General features: G+C 37.8%; 1 protein-coding gene and 1 long non-coding RNA gene across 3 annotated transcripts in view; one reads left to right on the forward strand and one right to left on the reverse strand.

Annotated features, from left to right (window-relative positions):
- Positions 1-21729, reverse strand: part of LOC309493472 — a 26526-nt gene continuing 4797 nt past the window's right edge. The window contains exons 3-7 of the long non-coding RNA XR_014203951.1: positions 16001-16149; positions 15583-15687; positions 14390-14477; positions 14174-14262; positions 1-145 (exon numbers count right to left, since the gene is read on the reverse strand). This is a non-coding gene — a long non-coding RNA (uncharacterized lncRNA). The remainder of the gene's footprint in view (positions 146-14173; positions 14263-14389; positions 14478-15582; positions 15688-16000; positions 16150-21729) is intronic.
- Positions 17704-21729, forward strand: part of bdnf (brain-derived neurotrophic factor) — an 18180-nt gene continuing 14154 nt past the window's right edge. Inside the window, exon 1 of one of the 2 annotated variants that reach the window (XM_082162610.1) lies at positions 17704-17904. In XM_082162610.1, coding sequence (XP_082018736.1) covers positions 17902-17904 — 3 coding nt within the window. In that variant the 5' untranslated portion in view covers positions 17704-17901. Of the gene's footprint in view, positions 17905-18544; positions 19027-21729 lie in introns of those variants that run through there. The other variant, XM_082162612.1, reaches the window with a different exon arrangement.

Consider the following 21729-nt stretch of genomic DNA (forward strand, 5'->3'; position numbering starts at 1 on the left):
GCTCCATATTGACAGAGAAAAAGACAGACCTGAAATTTGAGGGCCTACACAAGTCAGGCCACAGACAGTCTTCAACAGGATTTGGGAGGGACTCACCACGTACTCAGCTATAGAAGGTGTTCCACTACCTTCTGTACTGAAGTCACTGAAAAAATAAATTAAAAAAAGGTTATCTTTATCGCCATTATTCAAAATGCATTTATCAGGTACATTAGTCTTATTCAGTATTTAACAGAATTATCACATTTACATCCATTTAAATGTCTCTTGAGATCTTAAGTTGCAGACTTTCCGTTCACACCAAGAACGATAACTATATTAGTGTCCACACCAACGCAGAATAATGTTCTGTTCATTATAAACACGTTGCAGTCTTGTCATCTGTCGGTTTTAAATGCTAGAGCTCTTTAAAGTAGGATAGATTTTGATTGGCTGTCAATGTTTTTATCATTCATCAGCTGGAAAAAAAACAATACCAACAATATCATTCCTCTGTGCCGTTATCATCAGTGCAGAGTAGATTACTCACAAACTGTAATCCATTACTGATCACAAATTACAATATGAAAATAGTAGTTAGTAACGTAATCTATTTCATGACACATTTAAGGTTATGTAATCTGATTACTTTTGACCTAACTCATTTATCACATTCATTTGAATAGAATAATCTTGTAGAGTGAATTATGTGTCAGTCTTTCTCAAACTGGGGTTTGTGTAGGAACTCCAGGGGGTTCGTAAATTGACAGAAGCTAGTAATTCATTTAGTCTTAATGTTCAATTAAAGGTACAATATGTAAGAATTTTGCATTAAAATATCCCAAAATCTCAAGGCCAGTGTTATATATTTTGTTAAGTTGATTACTTACAATATCCCAAATGTTTCCAACTATTTTTAAATCGTGAGAAAATTGCGATTTTAACCAAGGAAACGGGGCGTTAGAGCAGGGGGGAGCTGGGAGTCGCCAGTCAATTGCGTCATATCCGCGTCACCCTCGGTTTCCGCTCATACTGCGTGGAGTCCTGGACAAATGCGGAAGTTGTAGTTGTAGCGTCTATCAAGCTACAAACTTTAGCTTGTTTCTTGCAGTCGTTATGGGACACAATTATTCTTTACCGATTGCAGCTGGTTCTGTCGACAAAGCATGCTTAATTTTATATTTTCCAAATGTAGCATTCGGTAATAGTTATGTTTATGTAAGGAAAGTATTAATGCTTTAGATTTGTGTTTAGTTTATTGACATTGTTTATCACGTCTGGTGTTTATGACCATGTAAATAAACATAGCATGTGTTATACATAAAGATTAATCAGTATTTTGGCAAATGATGTGGGCATGTTCGAATGTACTTTTACAACAATTGTTTAGAACATGTAAAACTGCGCAGCGTTATCACAACAATGAATTCAACAAATACAGTAACATCTATGAAGTATTAAACCTTACTTTTCTTGCGGTTAATTCATTTTAATGAAATAAAAGTGTGATGAGGTTTAAGAGTCAGGAAGGAAGAAGACGCGTCGTCGTGACTGGGACTCGTACTTTATTCAAATAAAGCAAAACAAACAAAAGCCGCGCACAACGCGCATTCACTGTGGCAACCGCGACGGCACAAAACAGTTCAAAAATGAGAGCTCGGATCCACCGGTTCTCTTTCTCTGCGTCCAGTTTTCTCTCCAGTCTCTCTCTCGTTCCAGCGCGGCTTATAAGCGGTCTCTCCACGCCGATCACTGCAATAAGACACAGGTGCATTTGCACTCGACCTACTTGCTCGTCTCTTTTCTCTCCCATCACAGACCGCGCTGAACCACGCCCCCCTCGCCACAAAAAGCATGTCATTAAACGCAACATTTATAAAAATAGAACTTAGCCCCATCCATGAACATGATTTTTCGATTCCCGTCTGACTGATTTACATCCACGGTGGAGTTTAAAACGACAGTTCCCATCATTCCACGCTCCTTCACATCGTCATCAAGCTACGCCGTTGTTGTTGTTTGGAATGTAGCGCCCTCTAGCGGCAAAAATTCTTGCATATTGTACCTTTAAAAGAAAAATATTTTAAAATATATATATTTTTTTATATAATGGAAAATTTGTTCACTTATTTATGCTTTGCACCCTCTCAATTTTCCATGTAATTATAGTTGCCTAACTTAATCATTTTAAATTTAAAAGATGAAATTAGGAGAATATTAAGTAATCATAATCAATAAAAAGTAACTGATTATGAGTAAGCTATTTTAAAATGTAATCTGATTACAAGTATTTAATTTTAGGAATGTAATCCAGATTACAGTTACTACCCAGCGCTGGTTATCATTATAGTTGTGGTGTGGTCTCTGCTATTCTTTTACATTTAAACTATATCTTTATCTTTATAGTTATCGTCTTTGGTGTGATCAGGAATTTTACTGTCCAATATTTGTATCTGAAGAGGCTGAGTCTTCTCAAAACTATACTCAGAATTAAGCTGTTTAACATTAATTAACAACACTGATGAAAACAAACATTTGTATATGTCACAATTATAAAATTTCATATTACTGGCCACATATTGGAGTTTACATCTGTCAATTCAATATGGTTTCTTTTATTCAGTGTTTAAATTACTTCAGATTTCTATTACACTACCGAGTGGTTTTTAATCTTTGTTCTTTTAAAAAAAATTGTCTAAATTAGTTTTTTGAGTTTTTTTATTTATTTTTATTTTATTTAAAGCAACTATAAACCTGAGGATTTTTTACTTTGACAATTTATTTAGTTAATTATTTCATGTTTTTGAGAGGATTTATTCGCATATAAATATGAATTGATTCATAAATCTCTCTAATCTCATTTTGATATCTCTTTAAAGGTGAACGCCAGAATTGCTCCAGTGATTTGGGAAACTACCATAGGCCATCTAGTATTGATCACTGGTGGGACTATTGTTGAGAATTTTGAATTGCAGACTAAACAGTAATGAGATACTACATAATACCCCTTTGGTTGCTGTTTTCATATTCCCACAGCCAAACATCACAAAAGACTGATATTGAACATGCAATCGGACACCTGCCTCCCTCTTTTAGTGTCTCTTAAGCTCCGATCTCTTGGGTGAAACGCAATGCCAGCTAAAATACTGGAAACGTCTCTTCTTTAACTTTGATATCAGTCTCATAACTGTCAGTTTGCAGCATGCTTTCATTGTCTGCTTTATTTTTAAGAGTTCGCTCAAGCACCTGCTTATGTTCCTCCTCTCTCATTCACAAAAATTGTACACTGAGCTTTTTTCCCCTTTTTTTCTGAAAGGGGAAGGCTGTGACTAAAGTTTATTAACTTCCTCTGAGCCAATGAGCTGACGGCTGTGTTTCCAAGATTGTCCAATAAGACGAAGTGAGAGGTTGGAGGTGGATGTTGCTTAGCAACTGCAGGTAGAATGAGATCACGTTGAACTCATTGTCTTATCAGAGGGCCTCAAGAGACTTCACATGCATTGTTTTGCGATATAAATTGTTGAAAAATATGCACGTGTAAAGTGCGTCAAAAAGCCCTAAAGTCTGACTTTGATGGGATTACAAAATCTTTTTTGTTTGTGTGTTTTTTTGGAGTTGATAAAGAAATAGTTGATGAAGTTATATCTTAAAGGGAAGTAGTGTGGGGGGAACTGTGAATTATCACCAGACATTGTTCAGCTTTAGGTTTACATGCACTTGTCTTTTTTCTTTTTTTCTTTTTTTTACATAATTTGAATGCCATGTATGAAGTTATAAGAAGAAGAAAAGGAGGACATGAGTGTGGTGTGGCCACGACAGAATCAGCAAGTGAAAAGCAGAGTTTTGGGTGGGTGTTCTCCAGAATTTCAAAGCAGAATACTCCTGGCTGTTTTTGTGACAGGTGAGTGGCATCGCAATGTAAACAAACACACGCAGTACCTCCTACAGCCGGCTCACATCACAGACGCCATGCCCGGATGCCATGCCATGCCACAGATGCCATGCCCGGATGCCGGATGCCGGATGCCATGCACCACATCACAGTACCCGGATAATTAGAGACTTCAGCACCACTGTACTTCCAACATGTGAGAACACTTTCTCTCTCACAGAGAGTTTGCCAGCTAACACTTCAGAGATGATGCAGCCTTGATAACTTCTTGGTTGTGCGTATCACTACATCTGACCTGAAGTTATATTGCACAGATTTATGTGTGGGTGTGCAGTGTCATAATGCATCATATTGACTAAATGTGTGGCGTACTAGCAGATGAAAAAACACCATTTGAAGCAAGATTAACAATTGTGTTGAAGTTCATGAAATGGTTTAACATGGCTTGTCTTATTTGCGTCTGTTATCCTTCCTATATTCCTTTATCTCTTGTTGTAACATTATCTTTTAAACTAATCCTCAACTTCTAATCTTCTTTGACGTCCAAGTCTTTTTAACAGAAAAAGCAATCATTTAAAAGGCCTTATCAGAAGATACTGCATGTTGGGGTGAAGCGGTGCAGGGACAAAGATTGGCTCAAAAGGAACACAGTGTTTTAGAATTAAAAAGACAAATAGGCTGAATCTAAAAGCTGAGGGTGAGAGCGACAGGGAGGGAAAAAGAAATAGCAGGATGGTAGTCGAATGCCTGAAAGGATGAAGATAATGAATAAGTGTGATTTGATTAGCAGGAACACCTGAGACGAACCCAGAAATAGATGCTGACTCAATGATGGCCTCAATATGAGTGGCAGAAAATGCCACTGATAGCCACAAGTCTTTAGAGAACAAGCAAGAAATTAGAAAAATAAAGATATTGATTCATTTATGATTAAAAAAAAGAACTTTAATTACATTAACAACAGTGTAACATTTTCACACACACACACATATTCATATAGAGAGAGAGAGAGAGAGAGTGTGTATATAATGCATTACTAAGTAATTCATGACTTTTTTACTTGAAAAAGTAAATTAAAGGACTTATCTTAATTTTTCTGTATTTTAATTAGTTACTTCTGATGTAATTACAAATAAATAAAGTAGACTATAGAACAATTCATATAAAACAATAATGGATTTAACATCAAATTTGAAGCGTGTTTTAAATGTAACCTTCTCCATTTAAATACTTTAGTCTGTTCAATAATAATCTGCAATTTTATATTATTTATTTGAAAGAATTAAAAGAGCAGTTTCATGTCTATCCTTGTATTGTTCAACTGGTCGATGTTGTTATGGGATTTATATATATTTATCCCATTTAACTACTATTATTAAATAATTTGAAAGTGTCAGTACTGCCTCAAAACTGAGCGTATAAGAATATGGTTAAATTATATATTAGGTTAAAGGTCATCAAATTAAATGTAGGCCTTTGTCTGCGTGTAGCTCCTGCAGGGAAGGATTGATTATTATGCAAACCACAAGCAGGTGTGCCTGTAACAAGTCTTTGATGCATTATCTTTTAGAAACTGGGTGAGTAATGGATAATCATATAATTATCAAATTGTTGCCAAAAAACAAAACAAAAAAAACAATGGCTTTCTATATAAAGACAATCTATGGCTATATTGGAAAAGCTGGATGCAAACAGAATTTAGTGAAGATTAATCAAATTGTATTTCCTTTTGTAACAACAATACAAACAATTTAAGTTTTTTACTAAATTAAATTGTGGATAACAGCCCAGATAGATTGTTCATAGACAAATTTGATAAAAAAAAAAGAATGAATAATGAATTAATCAGTTAAAAATAAATTCAAATTAATGTTTGAATTTATACTGATATCGTGCAGAAACCTTGACAAATATGAGTTTTGTCTCACTTTGTTGAGATCTTTTTGAAAGAGTCACATTGTGAGAGGGAGACAAATCTGAGAAGATGAGAACTTAAAAGTTCCTGTTTACTCTCCATTTATTCTCATTGCTCTCTAGGAGAAACAGTTGAGACATTAAGATCTCATGTATGATTTTCCTTTCTTGCGGGGATGACGGGCATCTATTATCACGAAGTTTGCGACTTTCATACGAAGGATTATAAAACAGGACTGTTTCAGCACACTAATTCCCAGCTTTCAGAGTGGAAAATATTCAAATAGATGGTATGGAAATCCTTGGATAAGCTAAGATTTGAAATGTAAAGCAGGGTACGTGGGAGATCGACCCGCTCCCTAATGCTCCCTGCAAGCTCCGCCACTCAGACGAATATCAAAATTCTTGGAGCAGGGAGAGAATCCGTGGATCTGGCGCGTTTTCCGAAATCAGACCCAGTCAAATGGGACCACCGGTCCGACACTACCTAGCAGCACACCACAGCATTAAGGTAAGCCTGATGGCAATTAGCATTCTGATGCAATATTAGTTCCTTAAGAGGTCCCACAGAAACAGCCCGACAGATACAGGAAAAAGATGTGCACATAAGATGGCCCAACCTGAAGTATGTAGGTGAGCAGTAATTACAGATGAAGAATAATGAGAATGTTCTTGTTTTAAATGCTGAGCGCATTGTTCGACTGTAACGAGTACGAACCTTGCAAACAAAAGGTGTGTCGTTACGTCACAGGGCAGCGAGAGGTTAAGCGCAGAGTGAAAACAATGCAGCTTCCATTCAAATATATTCAAACCAAAATACAGGAACACCACAATATCCCATTGCATGACAGCAGGTGATTGCATTTTGAGTATGGATCATGTGAAGGGCAAAAGTAGTGTGTGTAGTTATGGTTACATACGGACTTGATGAACCTAAGATTGGCTTTGCAGAATCATTTGTTGAACATTTCATGCAGAAATGCATGATGAAACAAAATGAGGTATCATATTCTTTGCCTATTTCTTTTATTTCTTCCCACCATACTCCTACGTATACTCAATTTCCCTTCAAATTAAATTGTTGCCGCTACGTTACCATTCAGTGGGTCAATAAATAGGACGACTGTATGGGCATTAGTGTTGATGAGTCAGTCCCTGACGACCTCGCTCTTATTGTGAGAACACCTAAAGGCTGTCTATTGCCTTATCCTGAGGGTGAAAATGTCCTGAGGTTTGACAGTGAAATGAAAAATGGCACATAATGTGGACACTGGATTTGATTATTAGTGTGGAGATCATCTCTGAGGATTTGACGTTTTGTTGTGGTGTTTTGCACCAATAAGGGTCATTTGGTTTCAGCCCTTTTTTTTTTTTTTTACTTCAGTTGAGTCACAAAGGACTGGTGTTGATTAGGTAGCTCCTGGCGTCAGAATCCAAGGGCAAATGTCCATCCCGTCATGACAAGCTGACATTTGCGAAGGTTTGACGATAAACATTACCTGGTCTCTCACGAGGAGGGAAGGAGGAACGTGTGAGAAAGCAACGGAGTGTCTTGATGCAAACGTTCTTATAGGCTTTATTTTGTCTCTCTGCTGCTTTCTCCTCCTTTACCAAATATAGCAGTAGAATAATGAAAACAATATCCAGTTTATATCTGCAAGTTAGTGAGATACCCACTCTCATTTGCAGCGAGAGCAAATGACCCCGGGGATGAGTCATAACATCACTTTAAGGCTGTTACATTCTCTCTACACAAACATGGCGAAATCCAGCATGCGCCCAGGTATATCCTTACTAAATATAAGTGGCCAGAGAGCTCTGTTACCCAGCAGGGCCCCGAGTCCCACAGTCCTTCCCCTCGATGCCCTTCCAAATCTAGCCTCTCTTTGAACATTTCCATTGAAAGGCAGCACTTTACCCATGGGGAGTGAGATGAAGAGCTAATGAGAGACTTGCGCAGCTTTTCTAACTGATTAGACCTGCCATACATGAAGCGTCTGATAGTGTGATGTGATAGTATGTTCACATTGTGAAATAATATATATTCTGTCATTGTTTCACCCTCATGTCGACTCAAACCTGTATGACTTACTTTCTTATTTGGAACACAAAAGAATACACTTTGGAAAGTTTTTTTTATATTTTTCATGCAATGGCTATCAACCTTCAAAATATGTATGTGTGTGTTCCAATTAATGAAAAAAGTCGTACAGATTTGGAACGACATACGAATAATTAAATGATTTTAATTTACATTTTTGAGTGGATTATCCTTTAAGTTGGACTTGATATTACGAAGCATTTTAAATTAAGTGTGAGGTTTTGCATTATTAATTTGGTGGTTTTGACCTATACATTCTTGTGAGATTTATTTTGACCTAAAAATGCTTATGAAGTACTGTAAAATCAGTAACATTCCACATGACTTAAGTGGGGGAAAAAACTTGTCTACATGCAAACTATTGACTGAGGACTGTAAATACTGTATTTGTCTTATCTTTTCATTCATCGTGCCGCAGCATACTATATATGGTTAAAAGCACATTATTTTATGTGATTATTTTAGATGACTGACATAAAATCATTTTCATTGTATTGAAACCATCTTGAATCTGTCTGACCACTCCCTACTATACAGCCACAGGCTTAAAACTAAAGTGTTAACAGTCTCTGTCTTATCAGACAGATATCAGCTTTGCTTAGTTTAAAGGAAGAAAAGAACCAAAGGGAGGTACGGGGGGGGTGGTGCTGGTTGTAATCGGACCCAGTTTCCAGGAGTCTAAGAGGATTTCGATGCAGTAATATTATATGTCGGTCCGAGCTAAAAGAAGACAAAGGTGCGCAGCCAAGCACCAGAGCAGAGCATGTCATCTAAATAGTGGTGGGCTTCTATTTGCAGTTTATTACATCCAACTGCTTTGTCAGTTGAGTTTGGCTGGGAGGCGGCACAAAGGAGGCAGTTTGTTCACCCTCGACAAGCATGCTTTTATTTGCGGCAGCCCTTTGATGTATAGAGAGAAACATTTGGAGTTAGATATCCCTAACAGATCAACAGGGAAGAAATCCCACTCTTTTAGTATTGTCTTTAACAATTCCCAGCCTTTCAGCAACTCCCGCCTTTATTCACTTTAATGGCCTTACTTTAGACCATTGAGCGAACTGTCTATTATTATAGCATTATGGGGAGACATTTGTGTCTGAAAGTTTAATTGTATGCATGCCAAACGTGAGGGAATGGACATGTTGGAAATTGTAGTTTAACAGAAACAAGTGGCATCACGCCAAGTGCACATATGTTCGCTCAGTGTCAAAACAGAATTACAGACCCAATTACAACATTTAGTTTGCACCTGGTCCTTAAGACAAGGCTACAATAACAAAGCTAGTCAAGGAAGTAACTTATATGCCATTAGCAAGATCTAGTCTTAATGGTAAGTTGCAAATGATGATGCACCAAACTGTCAGACAATTTGCATTATAATACATTGCAAATTATGTTGTTGTGACTCCACTTGAACAAAAACAATAGTTTAGTGGTTAATGACTGTGAAGAGGAAGCTCATGTCCTCAGTTTTGTTTTAAAAGGACCATTCACCAAAAAGGACATATCTGTCAACCTTTTTAGTGAATAACGATTTGTCAAATTGTCCTTTTTTTTAAATGATACTCTCGGTTTTTAAAGTTTTGAATGTTCCAGTTTCTGTCTCCATTTTTTGTGCATAGAAAAGAGTGACCAGTGCATTATTTAAAATGTACTTTTTGTTCCACCGAAGAAAAGTAAGCCATTCAGGCTTTAAGCAACAGCAGAATTGTACATTTTGGATGAACTTTTTTTTAAAGGAATGATAAATCATTATTTTCTGGTGAGGTTATCAGTACAATAAAAGAATAGTCATTTATTTTATTTGTCTATTTCACACACTGTCAAGTCTTAATTTAAAAAATTAACTCTATTAAGAAACTTTTTACAACTGCCAATAGTACCACAAGAGACCAAATTCTAACTAAAATGGCCAACGAAAATGGCCACTGACTCACCAGATGAATAAAAACAGTGCAAGCGCATATGCTCTTGAGACTTGCAGCTTTCATGTCTCAGACCTTATAAAAAGAACAACGGTATTTGATGTATTGGTACCTAATGATGTCCACAGATCAATTGTCTCATTTTGTGTTTGTCCTCCTATTTTGTCTCGTTAAGCAAAGGGTTTTACTGATATAACTATGAACAGCGATGCTTATGGCTGTATGATGAACAGATCAATATTAGATGTCCATGTACTCTGAGATGCAAATAAACAAAACCTCACTGTTGTTGGCCCTTACAAACCTCAACTATTGAAAAGCATGCAAATAAGACTAGTCAAATAAACTGCAGCACCTATGGGTGAGGGAACATTGGTTGTAGTTAAAAAAAATATTTTGCTTTAAATTATATGGATTATAATTTCAATTATAAATTATATAAAAAAAAAATCTACTTATTTCATTAGGCAGCATATGAATTTGTTGTGATATGTAAGTGCATGAGAATGAATGTGCTTTTTTGTTAATTTTAGCAATATATAAAATTGACAATTCTGTGATGATTCATGCTTGTTAGGCAGTGAATTTAATAACTTTTTATAATAAATAAATGGCATAAACAATGTTGTGCAAGTAAATTACTTTATGATGATATGAATGCATCACTGTAGCGAGAGAAAGATCAGACAGAAATATTTGTTATATTTAACAAATAATCCATAATATCCCTCACCCAAGCAAACCATGGATTAGAGTTAACTGCAACTAACACACAGGCAGAACCAGGTGTCCGGTTACAGGACACATTAAGACTGATAAGACTTTTTATGACCCAAAGGGATTTAGAGAGAGTTTTGACTTAATTCTCATTGAAAAGGATGAATAAACCCTTTTAAACCTATATATTCTATATATAGCCACTTGAGAAAGTTATAAACATGTATCCAATTTTCCCATCTCATGATTTTCATTTTATAGGGTTTGGCCTATATATTAATTCAAACTCAGAATTGCATTCTATGGTTAACTAAAATCACATGTGTAGCATGTTTGGTATGAACTCCAATTTGTATTCCCTATTTGTTCATTTACATCACATGTTGCTAACTCTGTGACACATTAGTATTATAAGAGTCTTGAAGGTTCTTCTCTAAAACGCCCAATCAAATTATGCAAATGCCCTACTAGAACACAAAGGATTGTAAAGTTTCACTCCAAAGGAACCACGTCTTATTGGCTTACACACCTCCAGAGGGTGTGACAACTTGTATAAAAGATCACAAGATCAGGGCGGATTCTGAGAAATTCTAATGTGAAGATGATGCTGAGCTAGAAATCTTCTAAGGAGCCCTGAGTTTGTGCCAGGCTGAGGTCTTGTCTTTACATGCACCAAACTTTACATGCTCTGACTCCAACTTGTTCTCTCTCATCAAGTCAACATCAGCAAAGATCAACTAGAGCCTCAACATATTGCATCAGGACAGATAATGGGTGAGACAAACATAGTCTCATTATTTGATACATTAAGTATCCCTACCCCCTTTCAAAGAAGGGCGTATTAGAACTAAACTGATGGTTTGTTCAAGCCTGTTGATCAGCTGAATTTCAGACAATGCTACAACTTATTGTTTTCCTGTATTCTGCTTCAGCTCTCTTTCTGTTGCTAAACTGTATGCATGTATGTATGTGTGTGTATGTTAGATTAGTCTATGTGTTTAGTCTACTTACAGTTTTTTTCGATTGCTAAACGACAGTGGGCACAACTGGAGTCACATGTGCAAAACTCTAACTACAGTCTGCACAGCAGCAGTTCATGTGGACCAAACTCTAGTTTGTTTTTCATTGCCTGAACACAGTTTTCAAAACTCTACACACTTATCCCATGACTTCAACCTGCACAACACTGTGGATTTACAGCACTTTGTTCAAATGCTAACACACTGCTGTCAAAACTGTGAACCACACATTCAAAACAGAATAGATTTCAGCCTTGTGCCTTTCAAACACTGCTGAGTGCAGTTTCAGCTGAAAGGCTAAGGCTAGGTGTCTTGTTTTAGACTTGTTACAGTAGTGAACACACACACACACACACACACACACACACACACATATATATATATATATATATATATATATATATATATATATATATATATATATATATATATATATATATAGGTAGAGCTCAGAAAGACTAATTTTGGAAATGGAACAAGGAAGACGGGTTCATGGAGGGAGAAGGGTGGCAGGGAGAGGGCGGATGCGTGCCGGATGTGAGGACACGAGTCCAGAGGACTGCCAGGGATGGATAAGGCACTCCAGAAGGTTCTTCCCCAGGTGCATGGCAAGAGAGAACATTAGATGTGATGTTGATGAAAACCTGTGGCCTGATGCTAGAGAGAGGCAGGATTAGCCCCTCAGTTATTTGTTCGAATTACAGTATGTACTTTTAGTTTCTACCTTTTTTTTCTCATTACTGTAATTCCGTAAATTACTACAGACTATTGAAGCAAACTGCTAATTTTCATTTACCTTAAAGAATTGTTATGTTCTAAAAATTTTAATAAACCATGTGAAAGAATGTCACTCTTAAGAAAATATTACTTTGTATGAAGTCACTGAAATTGTTCAAACTGTAAAGATGAAAAGTTTGTATTTTCTGTATTGGTGTTTGATGCTAGTGTTTTTCCTCTCAGTGTGTTCTGAGTGACAGTGTGTGTTATCTCAGTGAGGGTTGTGCTAGTGTTTGGCTGCACTGAGCCTGTTTTGAGCCATGTGTTAAGAGTTGTGTTGCTTGGAATGAGTTTTGCAGGTGATGTGAACTGTTTAGCTCAGGTGACTGTTGGTAGTGGAGACTGTAGTTAGAGTTTTGCACATGTAGCTCCAGTTGTGCTCACTGTCGTTTAGCAATCGAAAAAAACTGTAATAAATAATTAATACTAAGCATTCGCTGGACGAACAGGTTAGTTGATAGTGGTATTAGTTCTGCTACATCCAGTTAATTCTATTAACTGATCCCAATATTTATAACTAATTATAATGAGTTATAATTAATTATTCATATTTCCCTTGAGCTAATTTGCTAAACTTACATAACCTAGTAGCCTACATTAACTGTTATCATATACAGTGTGCAAATGAATGTGTTTGTACTTGAGTTTGTGCATATTTGCATGTGCATTTAGACATGTCTCTCTCAGTACATGTATGGTGACTCCTAGATCTTTCACATTTTAAATATATGTGTATCTAATGCTGTGCACTTACATTAATGCTAAGATTGTCTTTGTGTGCATCTGTGAAACCATATGAATGCTATAGATCAGAGCTTGTAAATAACGTAAAAGCATATTATAATGGCCATAAAGTGAGTGTATCTATTTAGGATGCATATTGTAAAGGTAAAGAGCTCTACACCCTACCCTGTAACACAAGCTCAATGCTCAAATTAAACATTTGATTTCTGTCGCAAGCTCCAGTACTAGTAGTTTCTCAATTTACACCACTGTGTGTGTGTGTGTGTGTGTGTGTGTGTGTGTGTGTGTGTGTGTGTGTGTGTGTGTGTGTGTGTGTGTGTGTGTGTGTGTGTGTGTGTGTGTGTGTGTGTGTGTGTGTGTGTGTGTGTGTGTGTGTGTGTGTGTGTGTGTGTGTGTGTGTGTGTGTGTGTGTGTGTGTTTTCATACAATTGCCAAGCAGCTTCACAGCCGGCTGTTAGCCATGTCGTGTTGATATGTAAATTGTGTTGATGTGCTACTAGCTGGAAACTGTTGCCTGGTAGAGAGAATTAATAGTAAAATGCTGATTTGATTGATGAATGCTTTTCAGATCCGCCTTAAGTATGATCTTAGAAAATATAGAATAGAATAGAATAGAATAGAATAGAATAGAATAGAATAGAATAGAATAGAATAGAATAGAATAGAATAGAATAGAATAGAATAGAATATGACCATATCTGAAAGCATGTATATCAAAAGTTTACTAAGCATAATGACAAAAAACTTTATCTAAAAAAAGATTGTTGATAAATGTTAGAGGAGTGACTGTGATGGACTTTTTGTCATCAATCTTATAGTCATAACAAGTTCGACATCATCATAAGTTTTAACACTGCATTATGACTCATTATAATATAAAGATCCACCTCCCCATGTGATTCAGTCATTGGCACTTCTTCATCACAAATCACTAGATGCTTTACTATTTTAAATCATGAGGATTCTTTAGATAAGATCTGCCACAGAAGAATTCCAGTGTGAGTATCAAATCCCAGATCTAAGCACTGGGAAACAATATGTAAGTCTTTTCACATTTTGCTGCTTAGATTTTTAAGCAATGGGTTTAAAGCATAATAGGATTCACCTGGGATGTGTAGAACTTTGTGAATCACAGGCATTCCAATTCTGCTGAAATCTTCAGAAAAGTTCGGTGTGTGCAGATTTGTTATAGGCCTGTACATAAAGTGAATATAAGATATAAGAAACAGTGAATATAAGATATAAGCAATAGTGTATGAACAATTTGAAAAAAAAGTGAATGGGGTGTCAGGTTTACTTCACCCTTGCATTAAAATGTTACCTCACACGTGATGTTGCGCAATTCTGAAAAGGTTGCCTGTGTCAGAGTTGAACTAGCTTAAACAGAAGAGCACGGCACCAGAAAGCAGCTGTGAGAGAGTGAGGATGAGAGAGAAATTAAGTGAAGAAACAATAGATGTCCCTTCAGCCCTACAGAAGACGAGATGCATCCTTCCACCGACACGTGCACACACCCACTGCTGAGGGTTATTTTTACTGCCAGGTACTGTGTAAGTTGTGACGTGCAAGCCCCATTACTGATATTTATGGAACACAAATTGAAACAGAGAAATGATACGGCATTCCCCACGGACCCATCCACTCTTAATAGTGGTCGGTAAATGGAGTGAAGAAGGGGGCTCAGAAATGCTGACGATGCAATTCTTTTGGCTGCCATACACTTCAGTTCTCATAATGATTTTGGAGACTGAGTGAAGCCCAAATGTAATTAGGCATGACAAACAAGCGAGCTCAGGTGAGCTGGATAAAGACAACATTGGGTTCAAATAAAACTAGCCAGAGAAATGAATTTACATATTGTGACAGTATAGAGTTATAGGATAGACCTTTCTACCCTCTCCTCCCAAAGTTTCTTTTAATAAGGGACTTTTTTTCTTGTTAAACCTAAGTTTTGTGGTTTCTACAAAGATGCACAGTATTTCTCACTTCCGGTGAAGATCTCCCATGCCATGCTAATATTTTTATATATATCAGAAAATTTCATTTCATTTTAATTATTTGTAAAATCTACTAATTATTTCTACACAATTTTTTTTCAGTGCACTATTGTCTTCAAGCTTTTGTCAACTAAGCCCCAAAGTGCCTAACTAAAATTATTTTACTGTCATAATTAAAAATAAATTGAAGAGAACACATCTTGCGTTGAAGTAAAGTTCATAATTTGGGCTCAAACTGTTCACAACAGGATCTAAGATTGTGTGTGTGTGTGTGTGTGTGTGTGTGTGTGTGTATGTGTGTGTGTGTGTGTGTGTGTGTGTGTGTGTGTGTGTGTGTGTGTGTGTGTGTGTGTGTGTGTGTGTGTGTGTGTGTGTGTGTGTGTGTGTGTGTTTGTGAATATTGAATATAAAGGGCAGTGGTTCAGGTGCTTAAATATATTACTGTTCAAAAATGTAAGATGTCGGATGAGAGTGGGTGCAGTCTTAGGTAGGAGACAGTGCTGGTGGTCTAACTGACCTGTAGTTTGAGGTTCTGGGTATCTCTTTAGGAGTTACGGGGGAGGGCAGAGGTGGTGCAGAGGGCCGTCCTCTGGATGTGAGTCATCCAGGGTGCCTGTGAAAACTGTGGGAGCGTGGAAAGAACGGAGGAGAGGAAAGGAAGACTGGAGTGATGAAGTGATGCGGCTTTGAGAAAGAAGAGGAAGTGATGACGGGTTATGAGGGAGGTTCTGGATGAGTTTAGACATTTAGAAGACAATTAGTGTGGCGTCCTCAGTACTGGCCCTGAACCCGCCACAAAAGTTATGCTTTTTTGTGGCGGTGTTTTATTCTGTATAACCACTTCAAGGGCCATTTCCCTAAGCAACATAGCCCTCCTTCATCCGTCTCAACGGTCTTCATTTGAAATATCTATATACTCCACAAACTATACTCACCCGTGACAGTGTTTTCAACCTTGAGCCATTCATTCTTCAAAAAATGTCTTCCGTAATATCTATGCTCATTAATGTGTCCTGACAGAGCATTGTTGATCCTCATCTGATCACGGAGAACTAGAACGTGTTAGTCTGGAGTGCACCAAGACCTGCAAGAGAAAAATTTGTCACACAGGGACGAATTTGAGGCAGGAAACTCAGTAACAAACAAATGTTCAAATAAAAAAAGTGAATAAACCTTTAAAAGAAACCTCATACTTTGCTTAAGGTATGTAATGTCACAACCCAAACATTGTATGGTATTGTATTCAATTGTTAATAAGCAGATTCTGATATCATCATAATTTATTTAATAAAAAAAAATACATGAAAAATACATTAAAAGTGCATCTAAAAACTCTTGAAAAAAACTTTAAAAACAATGTGAGATGGTCTGTAAAAATGGTGTTGCAAATTGTATTATATCTTAAGCAGCCTGGCAGGGACGGAAGTTGCAGTTGTGTGTAATCAGCTTTTTCTTGAACTAAAGCAATCCCAAGATGAGAAACACAAAGCCAGCGTGTTTGCATTAATTTCCTGTCTGATATGAAGGGATCAATTGCCATATATATTCTATAATATATAGTAATCCATGGCCCCATATATGAATGGTTAAATGAAGGAAGGAAGGAAGGAACTTGTTGAATCAAAGCAGCAACTTGTACTTGCTAACCAGAAAATAAGTTTATGTAAGAAAGGGGTCTGTCCAGTGATCTTTTGAACTTTTTCTCCCTTTCTTTCCCCCCAGCTCGTTTACTGTGTATGTCTGTGTTGCCTCAGCATACTGTTTACTGTGGCTCTGAGTTATAAATACAATAGGGTTTCGTGTCTTTTACAACTCTCCGGCTCGAACGAATCTTGGATCATACGCGGGTAAATATCACCTATTACTCATGTTACTTTCCAGCACATTTGTAGGACACATCCAAGCATAGCGCCTCGTCACTGCATAACAATTAGATGTCTGAGTGTTCGCGCTCTGATGGAATTTTACTGATAACAGACAACGGTCGTCCTTGGATTTCGTGACTTCCATTTCATTCTTTATGTTAAGATAAAGGCGTACTGGGGATAATAACGTTGTCATTTCTTTAAGTTGACAGCGTGCCTCAAGACTGACGAGGATTCAGCTTTTTTCTTTTCCTATAGTACACACAAAACGAAGCTCAAAACTGTTTTGCACAGATGTAAGTATGGTACTAAAAACCATGTTTTTCCTGTTTAGCTTTCAATACCATAGCTTTGCAGCAGCAGCAGCAGCAACAAGTCTCCCGAGAACTTAGTGCTACTTGGCAGAAAATAAGATTGTGAAATGTGATCTTACCTGACTTCTCCCTCAGCTGGGAAAGCAGCCAGATTTAAAATGTCGTGAACTGTACCGGCTTTGCGTAATGTTGACATATCACGCGCAATGCACGCACAGACAAGCGAAAAAAAGTGCACATTGCTGTCTTGGATGCGCAACTTTTCTTATGGTCATTCATTTTCACTCAGCATCTCGAGGTTGTAGTTACTGGTCAGTTTAATTCCCACATAAACTCGACCGCCTTCGCTTATTTCAATCACGTAAGATTCACGTTTCTCTGAGCGAGGGCACTGCGTAAATCTGTACAGGGGTTTTGGGTAAATCGCGACTGGTTGCTATTTGTCCTGTCGGCACAGTCACCAAGGTGTTAGAGAGTTTAAGCACGCGGATATTGCAAAGGGTTATTAGATTCATAAGTCACCCAAGTGGTGGGCGATCTTCTGAGCACGGCAGAAGTTCTCATATGATGACTTCAAACAAGACACATTACCTACCAGCATCTGTTGGAGTGTGTGGATATTAAGACACTTCTATCTCCAGGACAGCATAGGGGAAAATGGTAAGTAGCATGGAAATACTACACTTAAAGGAATAATTACTCCAAAAGGCATGGCTTGTGTTTACACTGTAGTGTTGGTAATCAAAAGAACAGATTTTGATGTACGACATTTACGAGTGCTCTCGTGCTTATGGACCCTAACGCTGAAGGCTACTTAAACAAGGGTTCAGGTTTGCTAACATGTATGTAAAACTTTGTAATGTTGCTGTTTTCTGTGATTCGTAGGTAGAGAAAAAAATCTGAGCGAGGCAAACGCAGACACATACACAGCCGTAGAGAATATCAATTCTAATTGGGGTTTTGCCTTTGTTGCGCTGTGTGCCAATCTGCGCTTTGATGCCTATTGGGCGTTTAGCCTTTATTCTGAATTTCATTTTTTTACAATGCTCTCTGTCAATGAAAAAGCAACATGTGTAGACATGTCCATCTGCCCTGCAGGACAAAAGCAGAGCACCAAGACGCTATAACTGTGTGATTTGGGGACATGGGTTTCAAGCCTTTTGGGGGGACTCCTTTTTAGAGGGTTATGAGCGACTTTTCAGATAAGTGATTCTTTTGATAAGAAAACCACCGACCAACATGTGATCAAATATTAACAGGACGGGCTTGCCAAGGATATATTCACGTGACAAGGCGTGGGGAAGCAATAGAGTAAAGCATTATCAAGTGGCACTTAACGAAAGTATAGATTTTGCCTCTAAGTAACCTTAGCTGTGCTATGATTTCAGCACTTTGGACAGAGGCACCGGAGTCGTTGAACGCTGAGGACTAACACGGAGTGAGTGGACATCGCCTTTTGTGTTTTGCAGAATTTTTGCCAAAGCTAGGGAATTGTTCCACTTTTTCCTTCTTTTTTTTCGCTTTCGGAGGGAGACCGGTGAAAAAAAAGCACAAAAAAAAAAAAAAACAAGCAAACGCGAGGAAACGAACCAGTCGATAGTGGGGCTGCTTTGCGCTTGGAGTTTTGTCGCCACTTAGAGCATGTGAAAGTTGAAATGGTAGAGCTGCTGTAGTGTACGCGTACTTTGCAAGCTCCACTTGGTGCACAGTGTTAACTTTGGGAAATGCAAGTATTGGTCTTGGAGATCTAACCACTGATAGTGGTTGTCAGCTCTTAAAAAGGTAAGACCTGTTTGTTTTATTCACCCCTTTACTAGCAGTCGTTCTTGGGCAGATGTTTTACTTGCACATGAAAAATGACACCACTTTACGTCGCCTATTTTAAGTTGTATTAGTGGTTACAGCTAGATAAAATGTTACGCTGTGAGGAACAGCTTTGAGTAGTGATGGTAGCGGGAAATGTTAAACTTACGTTATCATTTTACATTTTCCCTCTACTTACTCGTATGATTTTACTCTGACTAGAGCAGAAAACGCAGCGGTGACAAAGTTGTTTCAATTAACAGCCACGGTTCTGTCACGAAATCATAGAAACGGAATAATGCATGTATTTCTATATCTCACAATTCACCCCTATAGAGTTGTTCACAATTAGCAGTTATTTTATGAGTTGCTATTTATAGCGCAACACAAAATGTAGAAAGTAAATTGTGCATGTAAGTGCGAAAACCAGCTGACTTTCCGTCCTCATCACAATAAAATGCTTGCGGAATTCTTGTTGTCTTAAATGCGCAATTGTCTAGCACACGCTTTTCTTTGCTTGCTGAATAATGGGGTATGTCTTTAATAAAATATACGACTCAGCACGAGCTGCCATCTACCACTACATTGTCTTGCTGAAAACGAAAAGATCATAATCTATCTATCTATCTATCTATCTATCTATCTATCTATCTATCTATCTATCTATCTTATCTGTCTGTCCGTAGCAGTCATTCTCATCATCCTTTCTTATCAGCTAAATGTTGTTTTCGTTAGCATGGAGGGATAATTTATTCGTTGAATCGATCATAAAGTGGTGCAACCAGCCCTATCAATGTAATCGCGACTGTAGCATCTCCGCACTTCGTCATCGTGGACAGATTGCTAGTGTTTTTACTACGGACCGCTTCTCCGTTTCATTCATCCCGAGATTTCCACTCCTCTCCTCCAGCATCACCTGCTCATCTCGCTCCCAAGCGCACAGGTCTGTCTGTGCACACGCCGAACTGTTGGGAACCACTTAGAGCTAAAAGCTTTCGCCACAGATAACATATCATGTTAAAATATTTTGAATTGGCTCGCCAAAAATAGCCCGATGGTCAAAACATTATGTGTGTGTGTGAGTGTGTTTGTGTGTTCATCTATATATTTCCAGTTAAAGTGAATAAGAATTTGGATAGGCGTGGTCAGATTCTGTTCAGACTGGGTTAGATGGAGCCACCGATAAGATTGCCTGATAAGGAAATGGCTGAGAGGGTGTCACGCGTATTGTGGAGAAAGCTGTGCAACACTGAGACGAAATTAGGACAGTCAGCGTTTTAAAGGAGCTTTTCGCTGATGATTTTCTGACTTTTATGCCGACTAAGTTTAGGAATTCGTCTCAGTTCTGAAAGGGGTGAGCGGAGAATATTGGCTACGGTCGATTTTTTCTTTGTATCCAAGAATCTGATTAAAGGGTGAAGCGATTGAATGACAAACAGACAGATATGAAAGCCCACGGGCGCCTCAGCACTGCGTTAATCAAGAGTCTATCAGGCGGAAGACATTCAGTGTCATTTAGCTGCTTTTAAATGATCCTTATGACTGTTTCTCTTTGTTCGAATGCATTAGCTTCTTTCATCACTGCTAAATCGGTAATTTCTCAATTAAACATTTATTTCCTTGTCATAATCGTACGAAACATGTTATCGAGAAAATCTCTGTTGTTACAAAAACAATGTATCGAACATCTGACTTTAAAGTGACAAATCAAGCGGGACAAGCAGCAGATGTTTTTTGGACTGGTCCGAAAATAACAGAAGCTGATATTATAACTCGATTTTATTATCGCTGTTTTATCATTGTGATCTTCGTAATACCCATGTCATTTATGGGCAAATTTTATAAGCATCATTATTGACATGCAACAAAACGGTCACGAGCGCCGTTTTTATGAGCAAAAAATGCATGCATAATTTCATGTTTTTCAACGAAATAATGCCTGTTTTTGTTTATACAAATAATCCAGTGGTGAATGACTAAATACTTCTGCATAAAATATTAAATGTATTTTTTTAAAGCTTTGACTAGAGTGAAATGTTATTATTAAATTGTTCATTTTTGTCATTTATTGCACACCAAACGGCTCAGAGTCGTGTTTTCATTTATTGAATGCATATGTTTTATTATTTATAAAAATGAATATATAATATCATTTTAGTTCATGAGACAGAGGGGTAGAGATGTGGGTTGGTGGTGTGGGTGTGGGTGTGGGCATGTGGGGGGAGGGGGGCTGGAGGCGGATGCGGGGAGGGTGGGGGGTGCTGGGGGATGGCACGACACACTTTGTATGTACGGAAGGTTTTTTATAGAACTTTCTGCAATGTACGTCATCGGATCAGTCCATAAATGGGGTTGTGTTATCTAGCTGAGAATCTCCCTCTCCGCCCCCCTCCCCTCCGCTCTCCGATCGCTGCAGAGTTAAGGGTGGGCGTCAATAACAAATCTGAGCTTGGTAGATTTCAATTCAGACATCACATAATGCTATTGTATTGTTGAATTATATTTCTACAGTTTAATCGGCGTTTACTTCGTCCTTGTTTGACTGACCGCCGCGGATGATCAGGGGATATTTATAAACTAAATATGAAAATTGTTTTGTTTACGGAGAGCGGCTTTCCTAATTAACTTTTATAGAGATGTACCGACTTATTGCGCCCTGCTTCACTCGCGGGAGGAATTTAT

Source organism: Leuciscus leuciscus (assembly GCF_965113295.1).
Source record: "Leuciscus leuciscus genome assembly, chromosome: 2".
Taxonomy (NCBI): Eukaryota; Metazoa; Chordata; class Actinopteri; order Cypriniformes; family Leuciscidae; genus Leuciscus; species Leuciscus leuciscus.